The following is a 26,259-nucleotide window of genomic DNA, read 5'->3' on the forward strand; positions in this document are numbered from 1 at the left end:
TATTACCATTCGATGCCATGATTTGTGTGTTAAGTAGTTTCAGATATTTTAAGGCAGGAATGACTTAAAGGATGGAAAGAAAACATACAAAAATGGAAGGAAAGCACAAAATGGAGTTTTTGAAGAAACCGGAAGCAACGCGAATGCATGGACGACACGGCCGCATGCCTAGCGCAAAAAGACAACGACGCGAACGCGTGACTGACGCAGACGCGCACCATGAGCAGAACACAGATGACGCGGACACATGATCGAGGCGAACGCGTGACAAGGAAAACTTCAGATGACGCGACCGCGTGACAGACGCCACGCACCAGAAATTACAGAAAACGCTCCCAGCGATTTCTGAAGCCCTTTTTGGCCCAGATCCAAGTCCAAAAGGCACAGATTAGAGGTTATGAAGTGGAGGAATGCATCCAATTTAGAGAGAGCTCCAATTATTCACTTTTCATAGTTTAGATGTAGTTTTTAGAGAGAGAGGTTCTCTCCTCTCTCTTAGGTTTTAGGATTAGGATTTCTTATTATTTCAATTTAGTATTCCAACTCCTTATCAGGTTCAATATTTCTTTACTTTATATTTCCCTTTTGCTTTCAGATATTTTAATGCTTTCCTTTAATTACTTTTGTTGCCAAATTGGCTTATGAACCATTCATGTTTAGATTTGATTTTCTATTTAATATGATTTGAGGTATTTCAGAATTATGATTGCTTTCCTTTATTTACATTAATAATTTACATTTTTTTTCTTTTGGTTTTGGTTAAGTAATTGGTAACACTTGAATTATCAAACTCAGCAGTGGTTGAAATTGGCAGATTCCTAATTAATCTAGATCGCTCTAAAGCTAGTCTTCCCACAGGGATTGACTAGGACTTGAGGATCAATCTAATTAGTCCAGTTGACTTAACTAAGTGAGATTAAAATCCAATTCTCATCACACCTGATAAGGATAACTAGGATAGGAATTCCAAATTCTCATACCTTACTAAGAGTTTATTTTATAGTTATTTATTTATTTTAATTGTCATTTAAATTACTTGCTCCTCACTTTCAAAACCCCAATTTACAAAACTCATAACCAATAATAAGAACATACTTCCCTGCAGTTCCTTGAGAAGACGACCCGAGGTTTAAATACTTCGGTTATCAATTTATTTAGGGGTTTGTTACTTGTGACAACCAGAACTTTTGCAAGAAAGGTTGATTGCTTGGTTTAGAAACTATACTTGCGACGATAATTTATTCTGAATTCTAAACCGTCAATCTTCAGTTCTTCACGCACGCATGGCTCACGCGTGCACGTGATCTGGAGATTTTCACAGTGATGCGTGTGCGTACCTGACGCGTACGCGTGGATTGGAGTTCTGCAAGACTACGCGTGCACGTGCTCGATGCGTACGCGTGACACGCGAAGATGACCAGCGACGTGTGCACATGCTTGACGCGTACGCGTGACATGCGCGATCTGCAGAAATTACAGAAAATGCTGGGGGCGATTTTGGGCTGAGTTTGGACCCAGTTTCCGGCCCAGAAACACATACTAGAGCCAGAGAATGAGCTGAGACTCAACACAGATTCTCATTAGCATAGTTTTAGTTTTAGGTTTAGATCTTAGAGAGAAATTACTTTTCCTCTAGGTTTTCTTTTACATTCACATATTTTTAGTTTTATGCTTTTACTTTGGATATTGAGAAGAGTTATTACCTCCGTTGAAGTTATTATTCTAGTTTGTTTTCTTATTCCCTTACTCTTCCATATCCTTAATCTTTGTTCAGAGTTACATTTGGATTGTTTTTAGAATTTATTAATGCAAAGGATTACTCTTACTTTTAATTAATTTTCAGTTATTGTTTATCATGTCTTCCTTCTATTCCCTTTTTAATTCTGTGCAAGTAATTTTCATGTCAATGGAGTAGACTCCCAACTTGACTTGGGGGTTGATTAAATGGAGACCCTAGAGTTGGAATGCTCAAGTGATTAGTTAAATTGGAAGTTGTTGGCTAATTCTCTATTTACTAACACTAGACCTTCCCAAGGGAGAGGACTAGGATTTGCGAATAAGAGTTAGCTCAATCACTTGACTTTCCTTTATTTAGTAAGGGTTAACTAAGTGAAAATAACAACCTCTTTATACTACACTTGAGAGAATTCCAACAAGGATAGAACTTCCAATTAATCATTCTCCCAGTCAAGGCTTTTTATTTTGAATATATAAATCTCTTTTAATTTTCATTGCATTAATTTACAATTATTTATTTCTTGTTATTCAACTCTAAAAAATTCTCGGAAAACTCCTTATTAATAAGATAGCACCATTTTGTCAACTCGTTGGGAGACGACCTGAGATTCATACTCCCAGTATTTTTATTTTAATTTTGTGACACCCTTTCTAAATTGATAAGCGGATTTTAGCTGGTTAAGAACTGTACTTACAACGCTGTTCTTATATTATAAATTCTTAATCGGCCGATTTCTGCCCGCATCAGCTACCTAAAATAAACAGAATTGCACAAGACTCAAAGTAGCATCCATAGTGGCTAAAAGATAATTAATTCTTTATTAAACTGAACAAATTAAATACAAATTCACTAGGAAAAGATAGGAAAGATGCTCACGTATCACAACACCAAACTTGAATTGTTGCTTGTCCTCAAGCAACCAAAATAATATAGGCTTAGAATGTGAATTTGCATGAGAATGAGAGTTCGATTAAGCTCATGTCTCTTCTTATAGTGGGGTTTACAACTGTAATCTTGAATAGTTTTGGCATCTCACTCTCCTTTGAATCAGAAGGATGTCACTGTCATTCGGAATTAGAATCCGGATAATATTATGAATTCTCTAATCTTTTGTAACTCAATTTAACCCTTGAACACTGCAATTTTTCTTTGATTCTTTTTTTTTTTTGCTTTGGTGCTTTGCACCTTGAGCCTAGCCGTGACTTTAAATATTTTGTCTCAAGCTTCACTTGACACAGAAACACCACAAGCACTTAACTGGGGAACTCTCTTTAAGTTATGATTTTCCTTTCAGTTACTCCCAGACAGTGGTGCTCAAAGCCTTTAGCATACTTTGTTACTTGAAATTGATCTTGACTCTAAATGTTTTGTCTCAAGGATTACTTGACACAAGAACATCACAAGCATATGACTAGAAAAACAACTCTTTGAACTTTTAATCATGTCTGACCTCCCTAGTCATTGATGCTCAGAGCCTTGGATTTTGCTTTTATATCCTCTCTTTTTTTTATGTTTCTTTTGCTTCAAGGATTAAACTTTTACTTATTGCAGAGACTTCATAATAGTTCTCTAAATTCCTGTTCCTTGTACATCAACATCCTTTGATTCAAATTTAAATATGCACTGTTCATGTCATGTATTCAGAGTCACAGAAAATACCACCATATTTGAATAAATGAGACTACTCTAAAAATTAAACTCAATTTTTCATGCACTACATCTTTTCTTCTTTCTTTTTGATTTCAAGCTTAGTGTGCAATACGTGAGGCATCTTTCAGAATTAAAGCAACTAACAAAAATTTTGAAAATAACAGAACTAAACTAGAACCTAGGAATCTAACTAATAAAGGATCATGCAATAAACGAGACAAAATAGCAGAGAAACCAGAACATAACACAGTAAGAGCGGGAAGGAATATAGAATGAAAGGAATTCAACCACCTCAGTTATGCTAGTGGCCATAACATTCCTCCATGAAGAACATTCATCTCCCTTTGGTGCTATTAAAATAAACAGAAAAGCCATAAGCGAAGCGACAACACCAAACTTAAAGGTTAGCTTGTTCTCAAGCAAAGAAGAACTGAAAACAAAAAGAAACAAATATTATGATGAAAGAAGAATGAAAGGATAAAAGAACAAGAGAGAATTAGGATTTGGGAGGGTGAGAGAATGAAAATTAAAAACTGCACGGCGCACTAGTGGAGGTGTGCGGCGCCGTACGCGTACAGCATGCGGACGCGTGGGTCGCCCGATTTTGATAGTGACGCGTAAGCGTCTGGCACGCGTACACGTGCTCTTGGTTTGTGCGAATCGCGTGAAGGCGGCCGTGCGCACGCACAACTCTCTGTTCGCGTGGTCTGGGAACCAAAATTTTCATATGACGCGTGCGCGTCGTGCACGCACTCGCGTGGATGGCCATTTGTGCAAAGGACGCACACGCATCAAGGGCGCGTACGTGTGATCAAGTTTGTGCCTCTAGCACACTTCCAGCCTCAATCCATCACAACTCTCTGCCCAAACACTCATTGACGCCAATTTTCAGAGTCACGCATACGCGTCAGGGATGCGCACGCGTGGGTGGCTAAAAGCGCAAACGACGCGCACGCATGAGATACGCGTATGCGTGGGCTTGTTTGTGCGCAAAACATAGTTCCAACACCACTCCTGCTCAACTCTTTATTCACTTTTATTTTTCACGCACAGACACATATAACGCGTACGCGTCGTGTGCTCTTTTTTTTTTTTTTTTGCCTGAAGTGTTTGGTTCCTGTTATAAAATAGCTGCATGATCAAAAAACAGTAAAAACTCAATAAAAATCAAATAAGTAAGACAACTACTACTACGAAAAATAACTAAGGATACGAAATTATCAGGTTGCCTCCCAACAAGCGCTTCTTTAATGTCACTAGCTTGACACTTGATTGTTAAATTTTCTTCCTCTTCTTCCAGTTAGTTAAAAGAAATGTCTCCAAGGGGGGAGAGGTGAAAATTTGTGCTCCCTGATATAAATTCCTCCGAACAAGCTTTCTTTTATTGTGATTAACTTGATTCACCTTGCTTGTTGGTGTAGAGGTTGGGTTGTTTTTTTCTGACCTTCTCTTTTCCATGGATATTTTCTTCTGTTTCTTGGTTAGAATCCCCTTTTTCAGTGCTTTCCTTTGTTTCCTTCACTTCTTTGATTTCAAAATTTGGGTGTTATGTGATGGTTAGAGTGTACCCTTCATCAAGAACTTCTTGAATTGGTGGTTCAATAAACTCACTTTCTATGCCAGTCTCTACTTCATTGGAGTATAGATTCCCATAATTGTTTTCATCCCTTACAACCTCCTTTGTTTGTGCATCTTCCTCCTTTGTTTTTGCATCTTCCTCTTCTTCCATGTGTGAGGGTGGAAAGTTCTCTAATTCATTGGAGTATGAACTCCTTTGATTGATTTTCTCACTTTTTTCTATAGGATCTTGCCTTATATCTCTTGGGAGGGAATTTGCTTGTTCTTCTTCCTGGGACTTGATAATACTTGCACATATTTCTCTACATTTTTGACACTCATCTTTATATCATGTAAGAATTCTTTCATGAGAAGCTCAAGATCTGATGGTGCTTGATATGAATAAGGAGATGGTGGCTCTTGATATGAATAAGAAGGAGATGATGGTTCTTGATAAGTGTAAAAAGAGGATGGTTATTGGTATGAATAGTTAGATGGTGGCTCTTGATATGGGTAGAAAGATGATGGTTCTTGATATGGATAGAGAGGAGGTGGTTCTTGGTATGAATATGGAGATGGTGGTTCTTGATATGAATATGGAGATGGTGGTTCTTGATAGTTGGAACATAGAGCATTGAAATTTCTTTGGTTTTGACTTTGCCAACCAAAATTCGGATAGTTCCTCCATCTACAATAATATGAATCACTACTTGGGTGTGAGTAGTAACCCATGTGATCTCTCTCTATTATTTTTCCTTAGCACAAAACACCAAACAGAATTAAATGCACCATGTGGTAAACAGGCAAGCAAAGAAGAAAGAACATAAAGGAAATTTAAACTCAATAAATAAAATAACTAGGAAGAATAAAACAACTAAAGGGACACCAAACTTAATTTCAGAAATTAAGAGAAAAGAAAAAAATTAATGGTTTAATTGAATAAATTAAAATAAATTTGTTTTTTTTAAATTTAAAGAAATAAGTTAAATGAAATTAAAGCAAAAACGCCTAATCTAAGAAATCAAACGACTAATAGTTGTTAGTCATTATCAATCCCTGGCAACGGCGCCAAAAATTTGGTGCGGAATTTATAACCCACAAACTAACCGGCAAGTGCACCGGGTCGTACCAAGTAATAGCTCAAGTGAATGAGGGTCGATCCCATGAGATTGATGGACTAAGCAATAATGGTTGATTAATTGGCTTAGTTAGACAAACAGAAAATGGTGTTTGGGAGTTCAAAGAGCATTAAATAGTAAATTTAGAGTTTGAAGACAGGCAAGTGAATAAGTTGGGAATAAAATATGGAGAAATAGTTAAGGCTTCAGAGTTATCTATTTTCCGGATTGACTTTTCTTACTAACTATTTTAATCATGCAAGATTTAATTCATGGAAAACTATATGTGACTAGACCCTAATTCCTTAGACCTTTCTAGTCTCCTCTAACTTTCATCAACCGCCAATTCCTTGGTCACTTAATTCCAATTAGAGGATGAAGTTCAATTCTAGTTTATGTGCCACAAAAATCCTAATTACCCAAATATAAGAGGATTATATGTCACGTATCCCGTTAAGTCTAGATAATTAGAAATTTAGGAGAATATATTTTCAAACTATTGTTCAAGTAAAGAGCTTTTCCAAGTTATACAAGAACTCAATTAGAAAGAGGGTCATACTTCCGTTCCACCCAAATTCATAAGAATAAGAACGAAAACAATTCTTGAAATAGAAATCAATACATAAATTAAAATAGAAAAATAATAGTATCAATCCATACAATAGACAGAGCTTCTAACCTTAACAGTGGAGGTTTAGTTGCTCATGGTTCAAAGAGAAAAAAATAAGGATTGTAAATTGGGGTGAGGTGGAATGAAAAGTTAACTAATTAGAATCCCCCAGAAGAGAAGTTTCTTTTCTCTTTTATATCTAATCCTAATAAATTTAAAATCTAATTTCTAAAACTAAAATAATATCTTTTCCTATTTTTAAATTAAAAATACAGTTTAAATCAGAATTAATTAAATAATCAGCAAGTCTTCAATTGATGGATGGGGACCACTTGCTTCGTATGATCTATGCCTAACTTGGGAAATAACGGGAAGTGTTCCCATGAGTCCTCCAATCTGCAGCCTCTAATCTGTGTTTTCTAGGCCGAAAACTGGGTCAAAAATAGCCCAGAAATCGCCCCCAGCATTTTCTGCACGTGGCGCATGTCACGCGTACGCGTCTCCGTGCGAATCTTCAAATCACGCACACGCGTCAGGTGCGCGTACGCGTCGCTCCTCGCTGGTCATCTCCTTTAATTCTTGTGCTGCAGAAACTCCATCAAATCCAGCTGAATGCTACCTAAAATAAACAGAATTGCACAAGACTCAAAGTAGCATCCAGAGTGGCTAAAAGATAATTAGTTCTTTATTAAACTCAACAAATTAAATGCAAATTCACTAGGAAAAGATAAGAAAGATGCTCACGCATCACTTACTGGGCAATCAAGTTTTTGAACTTTAATGCTCAAGCTACAGGAATAAAGAGAATGCTTCAGTTGAATGAGCTTGATGAATTCAGATATTCAGCCTATGAGAATGCCAAGCTCAATAAGGAGAGAACTAAGATATGGCATGACAAGAAGATTGCCATTAGAATTTTTGAGCCAGGTCAGAGGGTGCTTCTATTCAATTCAAGGCTCAAACTCTTTCCCGGAAAGCTGAAATCCCAGTGGTCAGGGCCATTTATGGTAACCAGGGTATCACTGTATGGTCATGTAGAAATTCAGGAAGAGAATTCTGACAGAAAGTTCACAGTTAATGGCCAGAGGTTGAAGCACTATCTTGGAGGCGAGATTGATCGCGAAAGGTCCGCTCATCTGCTGAACTAGCAGAACTAACTGTCAAGCTAGTGACGTTAAAGAAGCGCTTGTCGGGAGGCAACCCAATATTTTCGTATCCTTAAGTTTGAATTTTAATTTGATTTTGTTTATTTGTTTAGTTTTGTTTGCATCCCTACTGTTTTTCCTTTGTTTTACATATGTTTTGATCATGCAGAATATTAAGAACAAGAACCAGTACACTTAGAAGAAATTTTGACCACCCTGGAAGTCTCTCCCTCGAACTGGGTGGCGCCAAACTTGGAATTTCTAAGTTTGGCGCCGAACACAACATGCAAATTGGGGATAGCATTCTGGAAAAGTGGCGCCAAACCTGGGATATCCAAGTTTGGTGCCACTTGCTGCGCACCAAGTGAAATTTTCGTTCTGGAGGAGTGGCGCCAAAGTTTGGCGCCAGAAATAGATGCAAGTGGAGGAACTTTAGAAGAGGGTGGCGCCAAACTTAGAGTTCTGAAGTTTGGCACCACCATGAAGCTGAATTAGGGCCATACTCTTTGCCAGGGGGGCACCAAACTTGGCCCCCTAAAGTTTGACATGAGATTTTTCTAAAAAAAAAAAAAGAGAAGGGTGGCACCAAACTTAGGCTACACCAAGTTTGGCGCCAGGATGAGTCTTTCTTTTTGGGGTCCATGGTGCCAAACTCCAATCTTTCCAAGTTTGGCGCTAGCTACATGATTTTGGCCAATTTTAAACACAATCTCATCTCTTACAAACCAAATCCCTTGGATTCGGTCCCCAAACCCCCTCCTGATTCCCTTTTCTTTATTTCATTCCCCATATATTCCCAATAAACCTTTGACCAAACCGAGCCCCCTCACCCGTGACTCCCCCATTCCCATACACAACCCTTTATTTCCCTTCCCCATTTATTCTTCCCCAACCCAATATTTGCCCGTGACCCCTCCCTCACATAACCCCACTCCCTATATAAAGCCCCTCCATTCAATTAACCCACAATCCATACCCACAGCAAGTTACATACATTCATCCCCACCGCCAACGTCACAGAGCCATCCCCCAAACCCCTTCCTTCCTTATTTTTATTGGAAATTTTTAGCCTTTCCTTCCTTACTACTTCTTCTTATTTTCATTCCCGTCAAAGCCTTTTAGCCCCCTTCCCTCTAGCACCTATTCACGCCGTCCCTTCTCCTTCTTATTGCTCATATTTTAGTTTTCTCGAGGATGAGAAAAAGTTTTAAGTTTGGTGTTGTCGCTTTGCGTGTTTTCTTCTGTTAATTTCATGGCACCAAAGACCACTCAGCCCTCCAAAAAGAGGAAAGGAAAGGAACCAGCTACCGGTTCTCATGATGCACGGAGATTTCGCTCTAAATTATAAGAAGAGCATTTTTTTGAGGTTACTAGCAAGAGGTATGTACTTCCGGAAGTGCGATTTGCACTCCAGTCGGATGAATATCTGAAAATTCAGTACCAGATTTAGAGATGAGGATGGCAGTTCTTGTGTAATTCGCATACAGAGGCCGGACAATTGATGATTCAGGAATTTTATGGAAATATGTGGATCATATACAAGGATGTCTCTGAAGTGCTCGCTGATATTTGCATTCCAGAACCCCAGTGAAGATTGGGTGCAGAGAAGAAGCCGTGCCATCTCAGATCAGTGACTTAACTCCTTTGGCTAGGGGATGGCTAGATTTTATCCGGAGATCTATCATGCCCACTAGCAATCGATTCGAGTGCACTGTGGACCGGGCCATTATGATTCACTGCATTATAAAGGGAGAGATAGTGGAAGTGGAAGACGTTATTGCTCAACAAATCTATCACGTCACCGCCAGCACCGTTAAGAATGCCAGGTTGGGCTTCCCACATCTCATCAACCGTCTCTGTGAGGCTACTAGGGTAAAGGTAGAGAATGACTTCCCTATTCAAGTCGAGAGACCTATCACGAAGAAGACTATGGAACTTGTTAGGGAATACCTGAGGCTCCCCAGAGTAGAACAATCTGAAGAAGAAGCCCAACAGGACCAGCCCCCATTGCCTCAGGGACACTACTTTCCACCCCAAGAATACTGGCAGCAGCTCACATCTTCCATTGAGCAGATGAGGATCACGCAAAATAGCCGTTAGCAACAATACATTGTGTCTATTGAGGAGATGAGGGTGACACAGAACAACCGTTGGGAGCATCTCACTACCACCCTTGATCTGATGAGAGCTGCTCAGGACTCTCAGCGCTAGGAGATTTATCAGCTAAGATAGGATTATAGTTGCCTGAAGGACTGTACGGATCACAGCCAGAGGAGAGAGATCCCCACCAGGGAGATTGAGGTGGCTTAGTTCCTTTCACTTCCTATATTATTTTTCCATTACTATGTTAGGTTCCTGTTTTCTGCTGTTTTGTCTTAGTTATTGCATGATCCTTTTGTTATTTCAAAGGTTCTAGTTTGATTTGCTATTGTTATTCTGTTATTTACTTTTAATTCTAAAAAGTGTTTCATATATTGCTCACTGAGCTTAAATTAAAAAGAAAAAAGAAGAAAAATATGTATTGCATGAGAAATAGAGTTTATAATAAAGAGTAGTCGTATTTACTTAAATGTGGTGGTATTCTTTATGATTCTGAATGCATGTGATGAACCGTGCATGTTTGAATTTGAATCAAGGGATGTTGATGTATAAGGAACAGAAATTTAGAGAACTATTATGAATCTTCTGAAGTTAGTGAAAGCTTAATCCTTGAAGCAAAAGAAATAGCAAAAAAAAAAATTAAAAGCAAGGTCCAAGACTCTGAGCATCAATGACTAGGGAGGTCAGACATAATTAAAAGCTCAAAGAGTTGTTTCCCTAGTCATATGCTTGTGGTGTGAATGTGTCAAGTAATCCTTGAGACAAAACACTAAGAGTCGAGATCAAATGCAATTAACAGAGTATGCCAAATGCTTTGAGCACCACTGTCTGGGAGCAACTGAAAAAAAAAAATCAGAACTTAAAGAGAGTTTCCCAGTCAAGTGCTTGTGGTATTTTTGTGTCAAGTAAAGCTTGAGACAAAACATTTAAAGTCACGGCTAGGCTCAAGGTGAAAAGCACCAAAGAAAAGAGAATTAAAGGAAATTTTCTGTGTTCAAGGATTAAACTGAAGTATAAAGATTAGAGAATTCATAATAGTATCCGGGTTCTAATTCCAAATGATAGTGACATTCCTCTGATTCAAAGGAGAGTGAGATGCCAAAACTATTCAGGATTGCAATTTACAAACCCCACTTTAAGAATAGACATGAGCTTAATTGAACTCTCACTTCTAATGTAAATTAACATCTTAAACCTATGTTAGTTTTGGTTGCTTGAGGACAAGCAACAATTCAATTTTGGTGTTGTGATGCGTGAGCATCTTTCTGATCTTTTCCTAGTGAATTTGCATTCAAATTGTTGAGTTTAATCAAGAATTAATTATCTTTTAGCCACTATGAATGCTACTTTGAGTCGTGTACAATTTGGTTTATTTCAAGTAGCATTCAGATGGATTTGACAAGATTTGTGTAGAAGAAAAGGAAGAAAGTGGATGATGATGTCAACCCTGACCTCCTTGCACTCTAACAAGCATAACTTGAGCTACAGAGGTCAAATTGATGCGGTTCTAGTGGCATTAAAAAGCTAACTTCTAGACCTTTCTAACAATATATAATAGTATACACTTTCCTTCTAAACCACATGGCGTTGGTGGTGCCAAACTTGGGATTCTCCAAGTTTGGCGCCATGATCATTGCAAACTCACCAAACACATTGCCTTGGTGGCGCCAAACTTGGGATTCTCCAAGTTTGGCGCCAAGATGAAGAAAATGTGGTATTGCATACGGTTGAAGTGGTGCCAAACTTGGGATTTTCCAAGTTTGGCACCAACCTTAATGAACTTGGTGGTCCCCATTCATCCCAGAGGAGCAGCTCGAGATGATTTATTTATTTCTGATTAAACTTTATTTTATTTACAAATAGGAAAAGATATTATTTAGTTTTAGAAAATATATTTTACATTAATTAAGATTAGATATAAAGGGAAAAGAATCAGCCCTTCGTGTTTTTCTCCTCTCTTTTACCTCATTCCGCACTTTACAGTTTTATAGAATCCTTGTTTTCTCTCTGAACCATGAGCAACTAAACCTCCATTGTTAAGGTTAGGAGCTCTGTCTATTGTATGAATTGATACTATTACTTTTCTATTTTAATTCATGTACTGATTTCTATTTCAAAAATTGTTTTCGCTCTTTATTTTATGAATCTGGGTGGAACGGAAGTATAACCCTTATTCTAATTGAGTTCTTGTAAAACTTGGAAAAGCTCTTTACTTGAACAACAGCTTGAAAATAATTTCTCCTAAATTTTTAATTATCTAGACTTAACGGGATACGTGAGATATAATCCTCTTATATTTGGGTAATTAGGGTTTATGTGGCATATAAACTAGAATTGAACTTCACCCTCTAATTGGAATTAAGTGACCAATGAATTGGCGGTTGATGAAGGTTAGAGGAGACTAAAAAGGTCTAAGGAATTATGGTTTAGTCACATATAGTTTTCCATGAATAGAATCTTGCATGATTAAAATAGTTAGTAAGAAAAGTCAATCTGGAAGATAGATATCTCTGAAGCCTTAACTGTTTTCTTCCATATTATTCACACCAATTTACTGCTTGCTTTCTGATTTTCTGAATTTACTGTTAATGCTTTTGAACTCTCAAAACACCATTTTCTGTTTGTCTAACTAAGCAAATCACTTGACCATTGTTGCTTAATCCATCAATCCTCGTGGGATCGGCCCTCACTCACCTGAGGTATTACTTGGTACGATCTGGTGCACTTGCCAGTTAGTTTGTTAGACCGGAGGAGCAACTAAGGTTTATGATGCTCGCAATAAATACTTATTACTCTACAAGAGGATGTTTGGTTGGGAGGAGAGAGGGAATTGATTTTAATTTTGGCGTCAGTTTGTTCCGAAAAAGATAAAATTCTTGGCTTGGCTTTGTCTGCGAAAGACACTGCCCACTGCTATTTTTTGTTTCAGGAGAGGCCTGTCACCTTTAAATAGTTGTCCGAGTTGCTTGACTTGTCAAAAAAATTGTTTTTCATTGTATTCGGGATAATTGCCCGAAAGCTCAACATGTTTGGTAGTTTTTGGAGATTTTCTGTCATTTTCTGGAGTTGAAGAATTGGTTCTTGTTTCATAGTAAAGAGTACCCTTTTAAATTCTTTTACGGTCTTTAGTGGATTTGGAGAGATAAAAATAATGAGATTTTTAATCATCATGAGCCTTGGTCTCTCATTAAAGTGGCTAATTTGGCTTTAGCCTTGGAGAATGAGTTTCGAAATATTTTTGAATTACAAAAAGTATTTATTCCTTCTACGATTAATTAGTTGCTCTTGGGTTTTTCCTTCGATAGGCACTTTTAAGATTAATTATGATGCTAGTTATTCAAGTTTTAATGATCGGATTGGTTTTGCTTGTGTTAGCAGAGACCGCAAGAAAATTTGGCAAATGTGGCTTTTTGGGAACAATTGAGAGTGCCAATATTCTTCAAGGAGAGTTGTTTGTTATTTGGAGAGATTGTCTTTTATCTTGGACTTTGGATAAAGAGATGTAATTTGTGAAATAGACTGTCTGGAGGCTTTCAATCTGATTTCCAAGTTTCATGATAATACTAGCTGTAAGGATCCTTTGGTACTTAAAATCAGAGACATCGTGACTTGGAAGTGACGCATTGGTTTTCGTTTGATTTTAAGAGATGCAAACACAATGGCGAATACAATAGCAAAGACGGCGATGAGATCTCATTGTCAGTATATAAAATTTTCAGTGTCATAAGAAGAATTTGAGAAAAATATCCAACAGAATTACCATGTACTTTCTTAGTCTCTTAGAACTTTTTTTTTACCTGTCTGATTTTTTTTAATTTTTCATTAAAAGAAAATCTATTATGAATAGAAATAATAATGTATTTGTTAATGGCAGAGTTCAAGTCAATGGATCATTATTATAGACAGTCATGAAGTGCCCTGAATATAAGGGAAGAATTCGGATCCTCATTAAATAAAGGTATTTTCTTGTGAAGTTTCTTTTTTCATTTTGAAGTTTTGGTCGGTGCGAAGTATCTTTAATAACTATAATTCCATAAAATTATTGTGCAGTTGGAGCTATGACCAATCCACCAGTTGGTTAGAATATATACATTGGTGATTGTCGTTTAAACACATTTAATGGGTTTTTCCACACTCTACAAGTAATCTACATGCCAAATCTCTTATATTAGATGTTCGAAGATGAAGATAATATTATGGTCCTATAAAAGAAGTAGAGAGATTTTAATCTTATCAAAATTTGTAGGTTTTTTTAGTTTTGGTTTCGGTTTTGATTAACGAACTAAATTATTTTACCAAATTATTCAAACGTAGTAATTATATTTAATTTGTCATACTATCAACATATAATCTATTATGTATTTATGTTAGCTTTTATTAATGATAGTAACCAAGTAACTAAAAGTCTAAAACTAAATATTTAAGTTTTAAAAGGACATCAAAAGAAAAACATTGAGGCCAAAACGAAAAAAAAAGCATAATTTTAGAGGAAAAGTATTAGATGAAACATTTTTTCTTTGATTTGTTTTTTATTGAAGCCAACACTAATTAATTTCAATTTTTTATTAAAAATATTGGCCCTAACATTTTTTATAAAAGATTAAAATCCTGTTTAAACAAAAAATAATGAGGTAATTTTTTTTTTTTTTGACAAATGTAATTTCCTTGTTCACCCCTACATTGTTTTTGGTTTCTCTAGTATGTAGCTGAAGCTTATATATTTATTTTGATTAGGCCTCAGCCCATATACTATTGGGCCTACGCCTTTATTTGATAGGCCCAAATCACTTACTGGGCTAAAGCTGGGCTGGGTCTGATGTAAATTTCCCAGTTTACCCTCCCGTGTTCTTCTGCTCTGTTCATGTCTTCTCTCTCTTACACACACATACACTTGCTCCTTCTCTTCTCTTCTCTTCTCTCTTTTCCTCTCTTTCTTTCACTGAATTTGCGCTGCTTCAGATCTCACATTTGCAGCGTAACAAAACAAAACGCTCTTCAACATTCTCTCACTCCACATTCCCCTCTCTCTGAAGCTCTGGTTCCCCAACCATGGCTGCTAACGCCCCTATCTCCATGAAAGAGACTTTAACGGTTAGTATCATATTCTCGTTCTCATTTCATATTCCAAAGATCAATACTTTCTTTCCATTTCATAAAATTCGTTTGTGTTTCTATGTTTCTATTTTTGTTTTTATGATTGGATCACAATGCCACACAGCATAGTTACAATTCCGTCATAGTGACACCATTACGGAATTGTATTCCTTTTTTAATGGTTTCCGTGTTTCTGATTTGCAATGTGGTGTTTGTTTTGAAGCTGGGAAGCGTTGGAGTCAATCCACAATTCATTACATTCACTCATGTTACGATGGAATCGGATAAGTATATATGTGTCAGGGAAACTGCACCTCAGAACAGTGTTGTTATCATTGATATGAACATGCCTATGCAACCTTTGCGACGGCCTATTACTGCTGATTCTGCTTTGATGAATCCCAATTCCAGAATTCTTGCTCTTAAAGGTAGCATTCATTGTGTTATTTTATTTATTCACAGGAATAGTTGGAAGCTGTTATTTGTTTTCATTAACATTCTGTTGTATTGGAAATGTTAAAGTGATAGTAATGTCTGAATCTGTAATTCATTTGCATGCACATTTTATGATGATGCTGAGCGTTGTGATTCATGTCGTATGTGGTAGTGAATAATTTAGATTCTGGACAGCTACACTGTGGATGTATCACCTATATTGGTGTTACTGAATTCCGATGTTCTATGTACAGCTCAAGTTCCGGGGACCACTCAAGATCACTTGCAAGTGTTTAACATTGAAATGAAAGCAAAGATGAAATCGCATCAGATGACTGAGCAGGTGTGATATTTGTAAATCATTTAGATTTAGATGTAAAAGTCTTATTGGTAGGTAATGTGTTGTGTTACGTGATTGCTATTGCTAATTGTTGTGCATTTCATTTCTTTTAGGTTGTCTTCTGGAAGTGGATAACTCCAAAGATGATAGGAATTGTTACTCAAACATCAGTGTATCATTGGTCAATTGAAGGTATGTTTTATTATCTTCCATGACTAAACATACAGTTCTATTGCCCGCCCATTTCCATGTAATTCTTTATAAATTTGACAGTTGGACATCTTGTATTCTAAGTTCAGACTATGTACCGGAACTTCTTTTGTTTTCTAATCTAACATTTCTCATATATTAGGTGATAGTGAACCAGTGAAGATGTTTGATCGAACAGCTAATTTGTCTAATAACCAGATTATCAATTACCGTTGTGATCCTAGTGAAAAGTGGTTGGTTTTGATTGGCATTGCTCCTGGTTCACCCGAAGTATGTTATTTCTCTTCTTTATCAATTTTCAGCCATTGCTTTTGAGTTTTGAGGTATTATCGATTCCTCCTAATAAGATCCTTGTGCGTAAGCTCTCTAATAGGATAAATAACTTCAACAACTATGGGTTAGTTTTGATTTCTGACAATATTTTCATGATCTCTTGAAATGTAGGATAACTATAAGTTGCTTTTTTTATTCTTCTGCCTGGATTAGCTTGTTTTGAAAACTATTAAGTGGTTTAAAAATCTCTATATTCCTCTCTCACCACATTATGCCTTTTGGATGTCTTTTCATTCATATGAGATTGTAGTTGGTAGCTTTTACACACAGTCAAGATTATGATATGTGTGTCTATGTGTATTCTTGAGGTTTTTATTTTGGTTATTTTTTTGCTTTACCTTGTATTTAATATTCAATCTCTACATTACGGCATCACCTTTTTTCTTTTGTTCCTTTTTTAATCAATGAATTGTGTTTTCTGTCTAAACTACTTCTTGCACCTTATTAACAAAGATTTCTTTTATAAAATAATTAATCGTCTACTTATATTCAAGTGAAGATTGCAGTTATTTTTTGTGACTCAGATTTCCCCATCATCAAACCTTATGAGATTATTTATTTATAATTTATTACGTTACATTTTGTTCATTGGTTAGTGGTTACATGCAGAAACCCCAACTAGTAAAAGGAAACATGCAGCTCTTCTCTGTGGATCAGCGCCGCAGTCAGGCTCTTGAAGCACATGCTGCCTCATTTGCTACAACTCGAGTAATTTTGTCTCCCTTGTTAATTATTTATAATTTATAATTTTATACAGAAAATGAGTGTGTGTGCCTTTGTGTTGCTGCTAATTCAATGCTGTTGATATTTTGCCGCGTGTGCATGTAGGTCCCTGGGAATGACAAGGATTCTGTTCTTATATGTTTTGCTTCAAAAAGTGTCAATGCTGGACAGGTTACATCTAAGATGCATGTCATTGAACTTGGTGCACAGCCAGGTATAACCGTGGACTATCTATTACCACCATTCACTGATATGAAAAAATAAAAACTTAGTCTATCTTTATAAAGGTTTCGTCAAAGCAGCTTCATCTTTCACAGCATCAAGTTGGCTGATTATTAAAAGATAGATCATGCGATGTAAAATTGTAGAAGGTTGAAATCGTCATTGATAACATAGATAATTATGAACTGCGAAAACGAATATATTATTCAGAACTATGATCGAGTATCTGTTACTAATGTTATATTATTTTTCCTGTTCAGTATGCAATTTAGCTTCTGAATTTATGTCTAATTTATAATTGGTTTATTCTTTTATCTTGATGCTTTATGCATATGTAACTGTTCAGAATTCATTCTGAGATATTCTACAGTAAATTCTTATGTTTCGTTGACAAGTCATAATTCCTGATGCATCTGGTTTATTTTTGAATGCTTTATTATAGGAAAACCATCATTTACCAAGAAACAAGCAGATTTGTTCTTTCCCCCAGACTTTGCAGATGACTTTCCTGTGTCAATGCAGGTACAAAGATGTGGACTTTAATTATAAATTAATATTCTCTATCCTACATAGTCATCAGTTAGTTATTTCATATGTTCTTTTCATACAGATTTCAAATAAGTATGGATTGATATATGTTATCACAAAGCTTGGACTTTTATTTGTCTATGATCTGGAGACTGCAACTGCAATTTATAGAAACAGGATCAGTCCTGATCCTATATTTTTGACCAGCGAAGCATCATCAGTAGGGGGTTTCTATGCCATTAATAGACGTGGCCAGGTGTTGCTTGCTACTGTGAATGAGGCAGCCATTGTTCCTTTTGTTAGTGGCCAGGTAATGTATGATGGCATGTTCCTTTGGCCAAACGGAACAATAAATGTTTCTTTAAAACCTACTCTTAAATGTTTCTTTCAAACTTTTGCAGTTGAACAATTTGGAACTTGCTGTGAATCTCGCTAAAAGAGGAAACCTTCCTGGTGCAGAAGAATTGGTAACATGAGCTGCAATTGTTTAGTTTTGTGCTGTTATCAATGTTGTCAAATTCCATAAATTTCAAAACTGGCTGACTTTATTGGGTTCAATGATTGTTTGACTAGAAATTTTCTTTTTCTTGTTCCAATTTCCTGCCATTTCTTTTCTTCCTAAATGATTTGCTTTGAGGGAATCACTGCCTTTTCTTTTTTCTTTTTTCTTCATTTCTTTTATTTGTTTCATTGATCAGTGATTGTTATGTTCCTGTTTTTAATTTTTTCCAGGTTATTAAGCGGTTTCAAGAATTATTTGCTCAGACAAAGTATAAGGAAGCTGCCGAGCTTGCTGCAGAATCTCCACAGGGAATACTTCGAACTCGTGATACTGTTTCTAAATTTCAGGTATACTTTTGTGTTAAATCACATGATTGTGGATCAGCTGATACTTCTTTTTCATGTTATTGCTAACTGCAGCATTTAGTTGTTGGCATGCTTAATAAGACTGTGACACATGAGATGGGAACCTAATATGCTTTTAATATCAACAACTTGATTTTGAATTGTTAATTTTTTCAGAGTGTACCTGTTCAAGCTGGACAAACACCACCATTGCTGCAGTACTTTGGTACTCTGTTAACCAGAGGAAAACTCAATTCTTTTGAGTCATTGGAATTGTCACGACTTGTGGTAAATCAGAACAAAAAGAACCTTTTGGAAAATTGGCTAGCAGAGGACAAGCTTGAATGCAGTGAGGAGCTTGGTGACCTTGTGAAGGTCCTGATCTAAAATTTCTAATCCACTCATAAACTCATAATTATGTAGTAACAAAAAGTAGTTGTCAATTTTATAATTGAAATGATAGAACACTCATAAGAGAAACTACAATGGCTTGATTATTTCACTCACTTTCTTGTTATTGGTTTATTTTACTTTCAGGTTTCTCATATTATTAAGTTGATATACTGCTAGCCTTTTTAGATGAGCTTGTTAACAAAAAATCTTTTGAAACCCATGTGACCTTTATTCCTTTGCATAAGCTATAAAATGAAGCATGCGAAAGTACACACCTGCATGTGCCCTAGCAAACACATTTATTTGTTATTCTTCAGTTTCCAATTGCTCTTGAAGTGAACTCAATAATTATTCATTTTTTTTTTTGCCGTATATCTCCTTCCTTTGTCTCTCTAATACTAATCTTGTGAGTAATGCAGACAGTGGATAATGATCTTGCGTTGAAAATATATATCAAAGCTAGAGCCACTCCAAAAGTTGTTGCTGCTTTTGCGGAGAGGAGAGAATTTGACAAGATTCTGATATACTCAAAGCAGGTAACCATTTTCTTTTATGGTTTATGAAGTCATGAAAATAGTGCTACTGAGTTATATTATTATTATGGGGAGAAGAGAGGGGGGGGGGTCTCATTTATTATTTTGTTTAGTTATATTTCCGTTATATAGTAAATAAATGTTGATGTACTTTTCTGCTTTTATTTTCTGAAGGTTGGATACAGACCGGATTATATGTTCCTTCTGCAAACAATTTTGCGGTCAGACCCTCAGGTAAATGCTTTGATCAGAACTAGGATTAGAAATGATTGTGCCTTACCTTTTATGTGATACTTCACTTCAGTGCTGCACTAGTTTCGGCTTTCATAGTAGAGTAGAGTAACTCTCGCTTAAAACAGTATGAATGCCAAGTATGGAAATGGTTCTATATTTCTTATGGTCTTTATGTTACTGCAGTATGCTGGTCTACCTTCCCTTTTAATTCATATATATTTAAAATGTGTTTGACTGCAGGGTGCTGTAAACTTCGCTTTGATGATGTCTCAAATGGAGGGAGGTTGCCCAATAGACTACAATACAATAACTGATCTCTTTCTTCAGGTTTATATAGTTTATATCTTGTTTTGGTCAAATGATGTTGGGCTCATTCTGCTCCATTTGTTTAAATTAGACCTAATGAAGATGTTGAAGCATTATAAATCCCCCCCACCCTCTCTCTCTCTCTTTCCATTTCATTTTTTTTTTTTGGTCCTTTTTAAAACCAGTATTACTTGAGCCTGTGCTGGTTTGTTTTTGAAATACAAATATGGGCCATCTTTCTTGAAATACTTGCTTTGGTAATGGTTTTAAAAAATAGGCAAAGATATTAGTGATGTTTCCCATAATTTATGAGACTAAATAACTATTATTTGTTGAACTGAAACCAATCACTCCATGGTCTTTGTTACTAATATGCTGTAAACTGTGATCCTTACTGTTGCATTTATGTTTCTTGTATTGCTTTTAGAGGAATTTGATACGGGAGGCAACTGCCTTTTTGTTGGATGTGCTTAAGCCAAACCTACCTGAACAGGGACATCTTCAGACAAAGGTATTGTTATATTCTTTGCTGTAATATCTATCAAAGTAGTTGTTGGCGTTATATAGTTCCATTTTTAGTTTTTTCATTTTGAGAAAATTTCAATTAATATTTTTAGGTGCTGGAAATTAATCTGGTGACCTTTCCAAATGTTGCTGATGCTATATTGGCCAATGGCATGTTTAGTCATTACGATCGCCCACGTGTTGGTCAACTATGTGAAAAGGCGGGCCTTTTCATACGGGCACTTCAGGTTCTTGGTTTCTATAATTCAATGAATGACAGTAATTTTCGATGAGAATAATTTTTTAAACCGTCTTGTCTATCTGTTGTGCAGCATTACACCGAGTTGCCAGACATTAAACGTGTCATTGTGAATACACATGCCATTGAACCACAGGTTTGAATTCCAAGTGCTCAAGATAGTGCACCTATCATAAAATTGTTATATATTATATATCTTACTATGTAGTGATTTTCTAGGCTCTAGTTGAGTTCTTCGGAACCCTTTCTCGAGAGTGGGCACTAGAGTGTATGAAAGATCTTCTACTGGTCAACCTTCGTGGAAATCTTCAAATAATTGTGCAGGTACTATATTGAGGTTTTGTATGCTGTTCGCATGGTACTTTTTCTTATTTAAATTATTTATGTGCTTTGAACTTTTTATATAAGTTGCTATTTTTTATTCGCAGACTGCTAAGGAATATTCTGAGCAGTTGGGAGTTGATGCATGCATCAAACTCTTTGAGCAATTCAAGTCCTATGAAGGACTATACTTTTTTTTGGGTTCATATTTGAGCTCAAGGTATTTCTTAATGGAGAATAAACATGAACATGAATTCTGTAGACATCCTACCTTTCGTTTTTCTTGTTTTTATAATTTGGCCTTTCGATTCTATCTTGTACAGTGAGGATCCTGAAATCCACTTCAAGTACATTGAAGCAGCTGCTAAAACTGGACAACTAAAGGAGGTAGAGCGTGTGACTCGGGAATCCAATTTTTATGATGCCGAGAAGACAAAGAATTTTCTGATGGAGGCCAAACTTCCAGATGCACGGCCATTGATCAATGTGTGTGATCGTTTTAATTTTGTTCCGGATCTCACTCACTATCTCTATACCAACAACATGCTTCGCTATATTGAAGGATATGTCCAGAAGGTAAATATTTTGTGAGGGTTGTATTTAATTTTATGTTTTTTGGTACAGGTGTGTGTTTCAATCTTTCTATTGTGATCTTAAATCTAAAACTAACATTAAACTTCTTGTTTATAGGTCAATCCAGGAAATGCTCATCTAGTTGTAGGACAGTTGCTAGATGATGAATGCCCTGAGGATTTTATCAAAGGTTTGATACTTTCAGTTCGTTCCCTCCTTCCAGTGGAGCCTTTGGTTGAAGAATGTGAAAAGAGGTGCGATGATTTTTCCTCAGTCACATGTTCTTATATGTAAATATATATATATATATTTATATAAATTTGTTTTGTCATTGCACTTTCTATGTGCAGGAATCGAGTCCGCTTGCTCACTCAGTTCTTGGAGCATCTTGTAAGTGAGGGAAGCCAGGATGTACATGTGCATAATGCCCTGGGTAAAATCATCATTGACAGCAATAACAATCCTGAGCATTTTCTCACAACCAATCCATATTATGATTCTCGTGTTGTTGGCAAATATTGTGAGAAACGGGATCCTACACTTGCTGTTGTTGCTTACCGAAGAGGGCAGTGTGACGATGAGCTTGTCAATGTTACCAATAAAAATTCCTTGTTCAAACTCCAAGCCAGGTGTGTATAGTGTCCTTCACTGCAGGGAATGTGGGGAGGGCCTGTATTTCATCATACTACTCTAGCACAATTATAAAAACAATCAAGCCATGAACCACTATGTTCAGGTAGCTCCATAGATTTCAAAATGTTACTATGTGTTGTTCATGTTATTTCTCAATGTGATCATGTCAGATATGTCGTGGAGCGGATGGATGGTGACCTGTGGGATAAGGTTCTCAATCCTGAGAATGAGTTTAGAAGGCTGTTGATCGATCAAGTGGTGTCCACTGCTTTGCCTGAAAGCCAGAGTCCTGAGCAAGTTTCAGCTGCAGTGAAAGCTTTTATGACTGCCGATCTTCCCCATGAATTGATCGAGCTTCTTGAAAAGATTGTGCTACAAAATTCTGCCTTCAGCGGAAACTTTAACCTACAAAATCTGTTGATTCTTACTGCAATCAAGGCAGATCCTTCAAGAGTTATGGATTACATAAATAGGTTGGATAACTTTGATGGCCCTGCTGTTGGAGAGTTGGCAGTGGAGGCACAACTGTATGAAGAAGCTTTTTCCATTTTCAAGAAATTTAATTTGAATGTTCAGGCTGTTAATGTCCTGCTAGATAACCTTCGTGCCATTGATCGAGCTGTGGAGTTTGCATACCGAGTTGAAGAAGATTCTGTATGGAGCCAAGTTGCTAAGGCGCAACTTAGAGAAGGTTTAGTAAGTGATGCAATAGAATCATTCATCCGAGCAGAAGATGCCACTCGCTTCTTGGAGGTTATAAAGGCTGCCGAAGATGCAGAAGTATACCATGACCTGGTGAAGTACCTTTACATGGTTAGGCAGAAGACTAAGGAGCCCAAGGTAGATGGTGAGCTCATTTATGCATATGCTAAGATCGAGGCACTTGGAGAAATCGAAGAGTTTATACTCATGCCGAATGTTGCTAATTTACCCCATGTTGGAGACCGCTTGTTTGACGAGGCTCTATATGAGGCTGCAAAAATTATATTTGCTTTCATTTCTAACTGGGCTAAGTTAGCAGTGACATTAGTGAGGCTCAAACAATTCCAAGGGGCTGTCGATGCTGCCAGGAAAGCAAACAGTGCAAAAACATGGAAGGAAGTTTGTTTTGCCTGTGTTGATAATGAAGAATTCCGTTTAGCTCAAATTTGTGGCCTCAATGTCATCATTCAGGTGGACGCTTCTCATTCCTTATCTATGTCTTCTTAATTTTTTGGTCATTAGGTGGACACTCATCTAGAATAATTGTGTATTCCGTTTATCTTGATAATCCCTTCCTCACACACACAAACACAACCTATCACAAAAATAAATTCAGTATGAAGATTTGCTCCATAATAGCTAATCAGCTGTTATTGGTTTTGTTATGACATATAATACTTATCAATCTTTATTATCATGAAGGTCGATGATTTGGAAGAGGTTAGTGAGTATTATCAGAACAGAGGCTGCTTCAATGAACTCATTTCTCTGATGGAGAGTGGGTTAGGATTGGAGCGTGCACATATGGGCATCTTTACTGAGTTGGGAGTTCTTTATGCAAGATATCGTTCTGAGAAGTTAATGGAGCACATTAAGTTGTTCTCAACTCGCCTTAACATTCCCAAGCTCATTCGTGCTTGTGACGAACAGCAACATTGGAAGGAACTTACCTATCTATACATCCAGTATGACGAATTTGATAATGCTGCAACCACTGTAATGAATCACTCTCCAGAAGCATGGGACCACATGCAATTCAAGGACATAATAGTGAAAGTTGCAAGTGTGGAGCTCTACTACAAGGCTGTTCACTTCTACTTGCAAGAACATCCTGAAATTATAAATGATCTTCTTAATGTCATTGCTCTTCGTGTGGACCATACCCGTGTAGTAGATATAATGCGCAAGGTTTTATATCTTTGTCCTCTATTACCTTAATGCCGGCAGTTTTAAATTCTTATTTGATAAGGTAAATGATAGGTTGTAAATATTTTTATGAAGTAATATTGCTTGAATTTTCTCATTTTCAGGCCGGTCACATCCGATTAGTTAAGCCATACATGGTTGCAGTTCAAAGTAACAATGTCTCAGCTGTTAATGAAGCTTTGAATGAAATTTATGTTGAGGAGGAGGACTATGATAGACTTCGTGAATCTATTGACCTGCATGACAACTTCGATCAGATTGGTCTTGCACAGAAGGTGAACCTCCCTTATCTTTGTTGTATTCGGATCTTTATCTTAAATAACTCTTGAAAACTTTAAATGATTATATTGATTGACTTCGATGATTTATGTGAGCAGATTGAAAAACATGAGCTTCTTGAGATGAGGCGTGTAGCTGCTTATATTTACAAGAAAGCAGGAAGATGGAAGCAGTCCATTGCTTTGTCAAAGAAAGACAATCTTTACAAGGACTGTATGGAAACTTGCTCTCAATCTGGTGACCGCGAACTTTCAGAGGATTTGCTTGTTTACTTTATCGAGCAGGTATGCATTTGGTATCGATATTGTACAGTGTGAACTTCAATCTAAGTAGCATTCTTTCCTTCTACAACTTGCTTCCTGCCCGTCTTTCTTCTTAATTTTTAACAAAGGAATGTTGTTTATATTATGTGGATAAGACCAATAAAAATATATTTTAGTTGTTTATCTGAAGACTTAGTTTACTGTCACTGTTTGACCTTATGTGACTCTACCTTGTGTGGGAAAATTTGGATGTTGTTTTGGTTCTCATTGCTGAATGATACTCATCGTCTTCTCTTCGCCTTGTACCATTGCAGGGGAAGAAAGAGTGCTTTGCATCTTGTCTCTTTGTCTGTTATGACGTAATACGGCCTGATGTTGCTCTCGAATTAGCTTGGATGAATGGCATCATTGATTTTGCTTTCCCATATCTCTTACAGGTATATTTTTAGTGCGATTTTTTTCATATATTTCTTATGGCATTGTGTTAATAAGCATTTTCTTTTGTCCACAAAATATAGTTTATTCGAGAGTATACCGGGAAGGTTGATGAACTTATCAAGGAAAGAATTGAAGCGCAAAATGAGGAGAAAGCCAAAGAGAAGGAAGAGAAGGAGGTCATTGCTCAGCAGGTACTTTTTCCCTTTTCAGTTCCTTCTATAATAAGAACTACATTTTTCTTTTTGGTTTGTCTATTAATTAATACATTTTGAATGTTCTCCAGAATATGTATGCCCAATTGCTACCACTTGCATTGCCTGCACCACCAATGCCAGGAATGGGCGGCGGGTATGGTCCCCCTCCGCCACCACCTATGGGCGGAATAGGGATGCCGCCAATGCCTCCTTTTGGCATGCCCCCAATGGGTGGCCATTACTGATCTCTAGACCGAGGACAGCAGATAATTTTGCCATGCAATGAAGATGAGTTTCATATTTAACGGATTTAATGCGGCGGATCGAGGCGTCTGCCTTCTTAGCTCACAGACCTTTCAGTGATTTTGCGGCGCTTTTGCATTGAAATTCTTTTTAGGTTCTAATTTAATTTCTTTTAATCTTTATTCCCTTTATAGATTGGGTAGTATTATCAATCCTATGGCAAGAGTTGGTCAAATTGATATTTGGTTGCCGCATGTATAGGTGATTCTTTTTCACTATTCATTGTTTTCTTAGTTGTGAAGTCATGTAGGTACTCTCATTAGGAACCCCCAAATTTTGTTCTTTATCTTGGTATATAAAACTTTCATCCACTATTCAATTTAGTTTCTCTTTTGCCTTTTTCCAGATAAGTTTGGTTATTTTATTGTATTATCTATTTGTTAATTCTTACTTTTTCAAAGCCAACACGTTCTCAGTAACTATCTTTATGTTATTTGAGGGGAAATTGAAGTTTATATTTCATTCTACA

At 36.7% G+C, this 26,259-nt stretch overlaps 1 protein-coding gene across 1 annotated transcript; it reads left to right on the forward strand.

The window, feature by feature from the left end:
* Positions 1–14,770: 14,770 nt before the first annotated feature.
* LOC112765462 (clathrin heavy chain 2) lies at positions 14,771–26,113 on the forward strand. Its single transcript, XM_025811357.3, has 30 exons — positions 14,771–15,009; positions 15,236–15,440; positions 15,702–15,790; positions 15,901–15,979; positions 16,140–16,267; positions 16,940–17,038; positions 17,159–17,267; positions 17,718–17,797; positions 17,886–18,113; positions 18,205–18,270; positions 18,536–18,652; positions 18,827–19,024; positions 19,462–19,578; positions 19,750–19,809; positions 20,050–20,136; positions 20,543–20,626; positions 20,733–20,867; positions 20,952–21,014; positions 21,098–21,202; positions 21,307–21,419; positions 21,523–21,775; positions 21,890–22,026; positions 22,123–22,401; positions 22,576–23,578; positions 23,810–24,295; positions 24,418–24,588; positions 24,691–24,876; positions 25,170–25,292; positions 25,374–25,484; positions 25,577–26,113. Exons 1-30 carry the CDS (start codon positions 14,968–14,970, stop codon positions 25,730–25,732), a joined length of 5,109 nt encoding a protein of 1,702 aa, XP_025667142.1. The 5' UTR covers positions 14,771–14,967; the 3' UTR covers positions 25,733–26,113.
* Positions 26,114–26,259: the final 146 nt, after the last annotated feature.

The sequence above is a fragment of the Arachis hypogaea genome, chromosome 17 (genome assembly GCF_003086295.3).
Source record: "Arachis hypogaea cultivar Tifrunner chromosome 17, arahy.Tifrunner.gnm2.J5K5, whole genome shotgun sequence".
NCBI lineage: Eukaryota > Viridiplantae > Streptophyta > Magnoliopsida > Fabales > Fabaceae > Arachis > Arachis hypogaea.

Bases quoted from the DNA above. Each gene is read 5' to 3' on its own strand.
- LOC112765462 (XM_025811357.3), top strand. From the start codon at position 14,968: ATGGCTGCTAACGCCCCTATCTCCATGAAAGAGACTTTAACG. The intron at 17,798-17,885 runs GTACAAAGATGT...CTTTTCATACAG, and splicing joins ACTTTCCTGTGTCAATGCAG to ATTTCAAATAAGTATGGATT. The intron at 21,776-21,889 runs GTAAATATTTTG...TCTTGTTTATAG, and splicing joins TTGAAGGATATGTCCAGAAG to GTCAATCCAGGAAATGCTCA.